Consider the following 10,882-nt stretch of genomic DNA (forward strand, 5'->3'; position numbering starts at 1 on the left):
ATTATAATCATTCAAATCTATCCAAGATTTATCTAGGAACAAATCCATATAAATCTATAAGATAAGAATAAAATATTATATTATCACTATCCAAATCCATCTAGAATTTATCTATGAATAAATTCATATAAACTCATAGGATAAGAATAAAATAATATTAGTCATTATCTAAATCCAACTAGGATTTGTCTAGGGATAAATCCACATTAATCCATAGGACATAGATAAAAAATTAGATTGTCATTATCCTAATTTAACTAGGATTCATCTAGGAATTAAATCCCTATAAATCCATAAAATAAGGATAAAATCTATAAATAATCCATGATTTAATACAAAATCAAATCATATATAATATATAAAATCCACAAGATATATTCAAATCTAATTTCCAAAATAATCTTGAATTATTTCCAAAATTAATTCCAAGGGTTAGGAAATCCTAATTTAATTTTGGAAAGTGAAGTCACGAGACGAGACAAAACGACGTTACGCATAGGGAAACCCTAATCATGCGTTGTCGTACTCCCACTGAACCGCAGCCGCTGCTGGGCTCCCACTCGTCTCGCAAGCTCGACGAGCGTGACGCTTCCGACGCTTATACATCGTCGTCACTCTGCCGGTGCTGCACTGCACGATGCCGACGCTGCTGTCGCTGCGTCGTCACCCGCTGCACACCGCTGCTGCTTCCTCTCCGGCGCTGCTGCGTTTCTACTCGTCGCTGCTGCGACGTCGCCTTCGCAGCCACTGTGACAACAGCTTCCTCCAAGCCCGGATGCTGCCCATGAAGGGCTCCCACTCGAAAAGCTGTCGCCGCCAGAAAAACTGCTGTCTCGATGGCAGATCGCCGCTGCTATCTGTGCAGCTGCGTCGCTGCTGAATTGCCGCTTTTCTCAGCGGCTCCCGCAGGATATCTCCGACGCTGCTGCGTCGATCTCCCAGCTAGCGTTGTCCGTTTCGAGTCCGGGATACTGCCCACCAAGGGCTCCCATTCGAAACGACGCTGCCAACCATTTAGTCGGCCATGGGAGACTAGCTCCAATTCAAATTGCCGTCGGTATTCTTAATGTACATCTTGATTCAAATTGAATCATGCACATTAAACAATTGGAGACTAAGTAATCATTACATTATGTTTTGATTACATACGTTATTAAACACGCAAATATGTCAACAAATAATTCACGTAATTTGCTAAAATCATCGCCTAGGTAATTGACATCTTGCATTCAAACAATTCACGTAACATGAAATTAATCCACATAATCAGAGCCAAAAATTGGCTCTGATACCAATTGCTGGGGTTTGGTGCCCCTTGCACAGCGGAAGACTTGTACAAAACAAATAAATCAGACACGGATCTATTTGACCGATTATGCGATTAATCAATTCACATGTTAAACAAATAATTGCATGCTAGAACGCAAATAATTCATGCTTAAAGAAAGTAAATCATAAACATGAATTCTACGGTTTAGAGTTACCGATTTGATTCTCCCAAGAATCGTCGATTGCTCGCGCCTTCTCCACGTGATGATCTTCAATACTAGACCACGGATCTTCTCTCTGGTTCCCGAACTGTATCTCGATATCAGGGTGGGCTGATCTTATTAAAATACTAGGACTCGAATAAAGAAGACAGAAGAAATCCTTTTAGAAAAATGAGTAGAAATCGAAATCTCCTTCAGCTGGAGATTTTCGAAATTTTCGAAAATTTTATGAAATAAAATTGTGATTATTCTGTCTTCTTTATTCTCCTATTTATATTAAGTTCCTTATGGGCCCAGACAGGGATCTATGGAAGGTTTTGGATATGGGCTCGCCCAATTAGCTTTTTACTAATTAAATTGAACCCACAATTTAATACAAGCTTATATTGGAATATTACGAGCAGCCACTACAGAAGTAATATTGAACTCTCCCCATCCAAATCCGAAATTACAAGTAATTCGGGTTTCCACTTTTATTATTTATTTCTCGCGCTTAAGATATAAATGTCCATTAATTAATTAATGTCTGCTATGGACTTAATTAATTAATATCTTATTAATTCCAAGAGTGGACTTAGCAAGAAACATTTATTTATTATTCATAGAGTAATAAAACCCCAACTGGCCAGTTTTCCGAATAATAAAACCTTGTTCGAGCTCCTCTTGAGGACATTATCAAACGAGACTCGCCTCGTGCACGTTTCAACATAATAGCAATCCTAGCACCGCTAGATATTAATCACCACTACCCAATATATCAGGATTATTGGGTTGCGAAAAACCCGCACCATTTGATAAGTCAAAGTAGTACATAATCAATACCGTATGCTCAATGCTAACATATGTAGATTAAGAAATAACATTTTATCAAAATGGTGACAACATTTTGCATCTAGCTGCAAAATTGCCACCTCCAAACTCAAAGAATGTAGAAAGAGTTGGCCTGGTTTAAGGTAATTTACATCACAAGATTTTGTTCAGTACTTCAGTTCAATAATTTACGTGCTGATATAATCCTATACCACATTAGTTATTAAATATTGATATGTTTCAATTATGTTACAATTAAAGAGATTGTTAAAAAAAAATGAAGAAACAGTGATGAAGTTCCATTCAACGACGCTGAAAACTTTAACTGTATTGTATCAAAACGGGTTGTGCGTCGAACTCATCGCCTTTGCCATAATCTACAAAGGATTTTGGCCATTTATAACATCGTTTAAAGGGTGAAATCATCATTTTATTGTTTAAGGATTTTTTTTTTTTCCATAATTTTATTTTATTTCCTTTTGAGTCTAGGATTTTCAAACCACTTATACATAGTGACTTTCATAATTTTTCAATTTTTAGCATTAATAAAATATTTCCATGACAACAACCTAGGAATTCTACAAGTTCACTCTTTCTCATGGCATATTTGCATCAAACAACATTTATAAATAATCTGAATTGTATCATAATTATTACAATTGTCAATTGACATGGTACAGGAAGTAGAGGCAACTTTAGCAGCATCATATAAGAGAGGAGAAACAAAGAAGGGCAGACTGCACGAGAAGTGTTTAGCAAGGAGCACAAGTCCCTCCTAGAAAAGAGAGAAATGTGGATGAGAAACACAGCAGACTCGTGCATGCTGATCGCCACTATCATGCTTACCGTCGTCTTCACAGCCGCCTTCACTGTGCCGGGAGGAAGCAACGACGACGGCTTGCCAGTACTACTCCATAAAAGCTGGTTCACATGTTTTGTAATTTTTGAAGCGTTGGCTCTGTTTGGGTCGACACTGTCTATCATAGTGTTCTGGTCAATCATGACATCAAGCTTCGAAGAAAGCCAGTTCTTGAATACATTACCTACGCAGATGAAAGTCGGGCTAATTGGGTTGTTGATATCTCTTGTTGGCTCCATCTCGACTTTCATGTCAGCATATTTCTTGGTGTTTGTCTCTGTGAGAGGTTGGCTTGTTAAGTTGGTTATCCTTGATGTTTATGTGATGGTTCTTCTAGCGATTGGGTTCGAGAGTTGTTGCTCAACACAAACCTTCAGCGGTTTCTCTCTGAGTTGGTGCCCCGTGCCACGCCGGAGAACCTTGTAAGACCGTTGCTACGGATGGATCACTGAGCTTTCCGACCTTATTGATGCGATTCGAGCATAAATTTAGTGTGTTACTCTTGTACTATTGTGTTACATATTTAGTGTCATCTTGCTATGGTGATTTATATAGTTTGAACAAAATAAACGTAAAAATGTTACTTTTATAAATATAATTGAGCAATATAATGAACTGATAAAACATAATCAAAGTGCCTATGTTAGCAAGGGTTTATATTCCTATTTAATTTAAGAAACTATTGGTAAACACCTCTGTAAAATTTCATCAGACATTTGTGGCCAGTGGTTTCCGCAATGCTAGTGTATGTTGCTGCATTCTGCCAAATGCCAGCTACTACAAATAAAATATTTTGGCTGATTATGTAAGGGTAATTACATTGTTCATACAAAATATTTCATACCCAAAACTTGTACTAGTATGTCTAGTATACACCAATTTTAAACATTGATGATACAGATAAATATTATTCAACATATGAGTTGTACAAAAAATAAGCAAGAACATCTCTGTTCAAGCGAATGCATGTTCCCACCCTCTCCATATTGTAATCTCTGAACTACAATCACAATCACAATCACATACCAAACCATACAAACTGTGCAATTTTGTGATTACAGCAGTCATGCCATGACTATTGATGGGTCATCATGATCACTTCCCACCTCGTTGCTTCTTTTCTTCGAGCAAGGCAGCCTCATTCAACATGTCACCTGCGTCCTTGTGCATGTCGAGCTTGGCAAGGGCCACAGCCTGCATGTAAAAGGCTGTTGACCAATCTGGGTAGATACATTGAGCTTGCATTGCATCGCGAAGGGCAGCATCTGGCTGATCACACATGAGATAACAAAGACTTCTTCGTGCATGGACAGTTGGTGAAATCATCGTGCCCACATCAATGAACTGTAAATATAAACACACAAGTAGATATGTGCGCGCTAGGGAAACTAAATAAGAACAGACTCGGTTAATTGATAAACTGCTCAGCCACTCATTAAATCTTTATCCTTACCCCCAAGTGTGTCCATAGTGATAAACATTTCGCATCGAATGAACTTGACAATAGAGAAAAGGCATGAAAAAAGAAAAGCTTTGCTTGCTGGTAAATGCTAGCTAGACCGAACTGATATCATGAACTTGACTAAAATTACCTGAGAATAGCAATCAATAGCAGTTTTGAACTCTTTGTCTCGGAATGCCAAGTCCCCACTTTTCCTAGCGTCCAACATATCTCTCATTTGTTGAGTCCATTCTTGAAAAGACAACTATTTGGTATCCACACATACACTTTAGATAGAGATTGATATCGAAATAGAATTCATGATAGTTCTTTAGCTAGCACAGTTTACCTCATTGGTTCCCTCATCATCCTTGTAATGCTGCATCACCAAAAACTGATGAATAGCAGTGAGATCCATACGCGAACAAGCATCACCCACTGGAGAGAGTGGGTGAGGCGGTGGAGATGGTGTCTCTTCACGCTTTGGAACGCCCAACATCATATAAGATGGAACCTACAATGGATAATTTGTCCAATAACGTTCAGCTGGCCATGTACCATGAGACAAATGTTTCAGCAACAAGTAGAAATTTTATTTTCAAAATAATAGAGATAACTATTTCCTGTGTTAAACATTTAGAGCAAAATTAGACCATTTGAAAGCAACATGCCAAAAAAAATCACATAAGATCAAGTGGAATTTGGAGAAAAGAATGTGAAAGAACAAAAAACTGTATGAATTATAATATCCAACCACGGCTCACAGTATGCATCTAAACACAGTAGACAGATCAGAATTGTATATTGTAATATCACATGTGTTAAACAGGCATAAATATGAATCTTTTAAAAGCCAAGGATAATATTAGAACTTGCATCATTCTTATTTTGCAAAGGGGCAAGTGTAGAAACAAGGTCTTGTGCGTTTGGCCTCTCCCTTGGCTCATACTGCAAACACTGTGAAGCAAGATCAAAAACAACAGTGGCCTCTTCAGTTGAAAAATTCCCCTCTAAATGGGAATCCATTAGGAGAAGAATATTCTTTCCCCGTATCATATCAAGTGCCTGAAATGTAGAAACATATTTATAAGATTTACATTCACCATAAAATTTACCTACCAACACTATCACAAGAAACTAATGTATCCCTATTTATTCTTTGATTTACTCTTTAGGCTTGTTTCCATAAATGATCATGTTTTTTAACCATTTACTAATGTACCACTATTTAATTCTTTGACTCTTTAGCATTAATTCATTATCAAAATATGTAGGCATAATTGGAAATTTATAATATAATTTCTTTTCCAATGACTCTTAATTCTTGTAAGTAGAGGGGATCAAGTTACATGCTGGACCCACTAATTCATCAAGGAAACCGAGCCTTCTTAACAGGAATATATACTGACCATCTTCAAAAAGAGTTCAAAAGAACGTACTTATAAAAGGGAGAGAGAAATATATGTCAGAATGAAGAATTGATCAAATTCTTTTTCGCGAGAAATAAATTCATGTGCTTCTATTACTGATTTCAACTGTACAAATGCATCAAAATTGATTCGGCATGGTTAGTGGAGAAGAATCCAATCACAGATGGATTATGAACCCAAGTGAGCTAATATTCAAATTTTTAAATAAACAATCAAACTATTCACAACATTGACGTGCTATCTGCAACTAGCCCTTGAAAGAGTTGATACATGTACATAAATGAATACTAACGTAAACACAGGAAAAATGTTGCAGCTTCCAAACAAGAAGTTACCAAAACTCGCAAATAGCAAAATGCAAATACGTACATGACTTGGAGGAATATGCTTTCCACTGAGAAGATCCAGAAGAGCAGTTCCAAAGCTGAAAACAACACTTTCCGGGGTGACCCTCCCTACAATAGATTCCCGTACATGCTAACACTCTTGAGAGAAAAAAACGATAGAAAAAAATGCAATAACATAAGACAACCAAATCTGGAAAAGCTCAGGTGCTCAGTTTACTATTATTAATTTAGAATTATTCTGCCAACTCAATCAGTACAATTCACTTTACGATTTCTGTAGTCACTACTATTATGCTCCAGAAATATCATCTTTTCTTGATCAAATCAAACAGCCTAAATTAGCACTGATACTTAATAACTGCCTTTGTACTGGTTTTCCAATAAAATCTTATTTTCCCCCACTAATTAAGTAAAGTAAGCTCAAACAGGTTGCTCAAAAGCTGGAAGAAATTGTCAGATTGTAATCCATGCAGCGCTAAGTTGTCACACCAACTGAAAAAAAATATAAAATCATGATCCACAATGAAAAAACATATAAAAGTTGATTTATGACATAAAGAACTTCAAAATCTGAGTCTATACAAGGATAAGGCTGAGACGCTTTGTTAAAGCAAGCCTTCGTATCTTAATGCACGTATTTAATTTATTCGGAGCTATTAGAGAGGGATCCACTTTTTGGGGAATATGAGTCGAAGCAATTAGAATTGGTAAAGTAAGAGAGAAGGGGAAAAAGTAAGAGAGAAGGAGAAAAAGTAAGTGAGAAGTGTGTTAGTGGAATGATGTGTAGGGTTATTATTTGTTGAAAACTTTCCATAAATGAATGTGCTCTATTTTTTGTGGACGGCCAAAAATGGTATATGTGCCCTATTTTTTGTGGACGGAGGGAGTAATAATTACCGAGATATGGCTAAGTTAGAGAGTTTTAGGATTTCTAACCATATGCTGGCATATGGCCTACTAAAAGGTTTCCAGCAAGCCAAGTATAAACTCTCTTTTTTTTTTGTAGTTGTAAACGAACCTTGTTTCTTTAAACGTCTATAACAGCTTAAATATATCTTTTATTTGTGATGTTTTTAATTAGTTAGAAATGCATGATACAATAGATTAATTTTATCTTCCTAACCGAGACTAGGCTCCATCCTGAGAATTGGACTGCATCACTGGTAATGTTGAGTGAGGTAGACTGTTTAGAACAAAGTAAGTAATATTCCTAAAAAATAGTCTAAAGGTTTGACTCATTGTTTCAAGTCACTCCAGGAATACGGAATACAAATAAAAGATGAAGCAGTTATGAGGATCGCTTATGAGCTATTGGGGAGGCTCCAACTGCAGGTTCGCAACAGAATATCATTCAAGAAGCCAGGCAAAAAAATCCACAACCCAGATAAACATTATTAGTGTTGATACAAAAGGAATCATAGGATCGATAATTCTCCTTTACCCTAGATAGAGTGAATCTTATTATATTTAAATCTTACAACCCCTCTGCTGCTTTCAGGCCATTTGTCACAACAGTACAACGGTATTTATATACTTTTTCTATTTATGTAAGTTCGGTAACTGTGTCATTGACTCGTATAATAACCTGGATATTACTAGGGTACGTATCAATAAATTCATCTTAAAGTCAAGCACAGATCCATCACAGGTTTACGGAAAGAAAAGATATAATTGGCAACAATGTTAATTTCATGGAGATCCACGTGGCGGTTAATGGACAGTTTATCTTTGCGTTGGAAATCTACTTTCAGACAAGCATGCAAGGAAAGGTTTCACACAAATAACTTACCATTTCTTAGATATTCAGGAGGTGTATACGCAAGATTTGTGCTATAACTTTTACCATCCCTGCTATTCTTCATCAATCCAAAACAGGAAAGCCGCGGATCTCCATTCTGCCAAAACAAACCTTATCAATCAATATCCTCAATAAAAAAATTAGGGCCCAACTGCATGCAAAACATGCATGTAGCAAGATTGAATAAACCCTACCTTAGATATAGAATAAAAAAATGCTTCAGAAACTTAAAATAATTAACCTCGTCAAAGAGAACCCTGTAAGCATTTAAGTCATGGTATAAGGGGCGACCTTCCCTGGTGCAATAATCAAGTGCTTCCGCAATATAAAGAGCAACTCTCAAACGCATAGCCCACTCAGGAGTTTGATTTTCCCCTGCACATGGTAGGGACGAAACTTATGACGGATAACAAAGATAAATAAAGGGCGTCATTAATTTGATTTCAAGGTTTATACGACTGCTCAATGACATAGAAGAGACAAGCCCTATCCTTGTGTATCCCCTTGAGCAAGAAGAACTCGAAGAAGGTAATAGGTATTTCATACAGACTGAGATACACTATCCTAGGAGGCAAGATCTGTAGCAGGCATATATTGTTGCCAAGGATTACAGCACAACAATATGATTTTCTCAAAATGCCATGTCGCATAAATGGAAAAACACATATACATGACCCACAAAGTCTGTTCCCAAAGGACCATAAATGAGACAAAAGCAAACTATGATAACTTAGCGGTACAGGAAGTTCCTTGAACAGTTATTTGTTTTCCCCGGAAAATCAAATTGGTTACCATCTGATCCAAAAATGGCTGTCAACAGTAGAATCACAATGGTCCTTAACGAACTATTAAACACATTCCATATTCTGTAAATGGCCATCATGAATAAAGGCAATGAGAAACTTCTCGACAGGCCTCAGGAATGCTTGAGTTTATCAGATTCATTAAGGTTAATCTAGGTACTCAATCTCATGCCCTTATTTTTCCCTATGCCCATAATACTCAATCTCCTGTGTGAAACAAATCCCATGCCATGTTTCCCACATCAGTAATTGTCACAATAACAGAACAACCTAACTCGAACAGGCAACAAATATCCAAGAGCAATTCCTACCCATCATTCATCCTGAAAACACTCAGCACATCACCAATAAAAGAGTTCAAATGACCAAGAGCACGAACAGCATCCGAATCTAAATACCAGCCATCTCCCAAATCCAACATGAAAAGTTCAAACATAAACATAAACATAAACATAATAGCATCATACAATCTACCAATTCATCCATATCTTACAAAATCACACCTAAAAATAGAAATGCCAAAGAAAGAAAACCTAACAACAAAACCTTACAGTGAAATAAATGCTTAGCGAGAGTCTCATTTGGCATAAATTCGGCAACGAGCAACCTCTCATCCCCATCGCAACAATAACCTATCAGATTAGCCAGCCTCTTATGCCTCAGCTTCCCCACTTCCTTCGCTTCCTCCTACACATCAATTTCAAATTAAAACCTAGTTTCCACTTCATTAAATACCAATCTAATTAAACCAAAAAAAAAAAAAAACACGATACACACGGCGAACTGTTTAGGATCAGGCCACGCCATTTTGGTAAACTTCTTCACAGCGATCCAGCGCTGGTTCTGCAGGCGGCCTTCGTAGACGACATTGGGCGCTTTCTCGCCGCTCTCGGAGACGATTTTTTCGGAGCTGAAGTTGGCGGTGGCGGCCTTCAGCTCGGCCAGCGAGAACTCCGCGAATCCGGCGGCGGAAGCTCCGTTGACGGAGGAGGAGCGTCGCTGCTGATCCATGTACGGCGCGCGCGGGGGATACCCCTTGGATACGCAGCAGCCCATGGCGAGTCGAGTGAGTTGACTCACCCGCACATGCGAAGCTATAAATAGTCAGAAAGAGAAGTGATTTAACAACAATGTCTTGCTCAGGAAATCAATCACAGTCATATTATGGCTTTGAATCATAAATGCAGATTTTATTTGGCAAGAAACATTAAAGAATTCGTTCGTGCGTGTTATTTGGAAAAAGGGATCTAAAAAGTTTCAAACTTTGGTGAAAGTGAAAGCGGATGAAGAGATTTTCGTGTTGATTACTTCCACAGTATACTATAATTAATCCCTCCATTTGTGAAAAAGAGATTATCCGTCCCATTGTCCCATTGAAGATGATCCACTCTCCTTTTTGGTTTGTCCCAACTAAGATGACTCATTACTTAAAGTGGAAATATTTATCTCTATTTTATTCCCTCTTTCTTATTTTACTCTCTCCTCTTAACACACAAAAATTAACTACATAAAATCTCGTGCCGCCCAAGGAAGGGGTCATCTTCCTTGGGACGGAGGGAGTAATATTTTCTTCGTCTATAAGAATATGCTTTACTGGTTGAGTATATGTTTTAATGCACAATTAATAGAATAAGAAAGAAATAAAAAGAAAAAAAAATTAAAATATTGTTAGTAGGGATTAGGTCTCATTTACTTACAGAAAAGAGTTTCTAAAATTAGCAAGTGTATATTCTTGTGGAACATATTAAAAAAGGAAAGAGTGCATACTCGTCTGGGACGAAGAAAGTAAAAAATTACTCCTTCCGTTCCTCATAATTGAATCATTATTCTATTTCGGGAAGTTCCCTCATAGTTAAGTCATTTTCATACATAGTATTTTTTTCTCATTCTTATTTTACTCTCTT

At 37.2% G+C, this 10,882-nt stretch overlaps 1 protein-coding gene across 1 annotated transcript; it reads right to left on the reverse strand.

Annotated features, from left to right (window-relative positions):
- Positions 1-3,934: 3,934 nt before the first annotated feature.
- On the reverse strand, positions 3,935-10,257 carry LOC125207280 (serine/threonine-protein kinase BSK1-like). The gene is made up of 9 exons (XM_048106555.1): positions 9,756-10,257; positions 9,530-9,665; positions 8,417-8,550; positions 8,167-8,272; positions 6,400-6,485; positions 5,477-5,665; positions 4,950-5,114; positions 4,752-4,865; positions 3,935-4,503 (listed from the first exon to the last, which is right to left on the reverse strand). The coding sequence occupies exons 1-9, from the start codon at positions 10,032-10,034 to the stop codon at positions 4,255-4,257; spliced, it is 1,458 nt and encodes a 485-aa protein (XP_047962512.1). The 5' UTR covers positions 10,035-10,257; the 3' UTR covers positions 3,935-4,254.
- Between the last annotated feature and the right edge of the window lie 625 nt (positions 10,258-10,882).

The sequence above is a fragment of the Salvia hispanica genome, chromosome 6 (assembly GCF_029641045.1).
Source record: "Salvia hispanica isolate PSC_SH4W2 chromosome 6, Shi_PSC_v1, whole genome shotgun sequence".
NCBI classification, from domain to species: Eukaryota; Viridiplantae; Streptophyta; class Magnoliopsida; order Lamiales; family Lamiaceae; genus Salvia; species Salvia hispanica.

Bases quoted from the DNA above. Each gene is read 5' to 3' on its own strand.
- LOC125207280 (XM_048106555.1), bottom strand. From the start codon at position 10,034: ATGGGCTGCTGCGTATCCAAGGGGTATCCCCCGCGCGCGCCGTACATG. The intron at 8,273-8,416 runs GTTAATTATTTT...TTGTTTTGGCAG, and splicing joins ACAGGGTTCTCTTTGACGAG to AATGGAGATCCGCGGCTTTC. The intron at 4,866-4,949 runs GTAAACTGTGCT...GATACCAAATAG, and splicing joins ATGATGAGGGAACCAATGAG to TTGTCTTTTCAAGAATGGAC.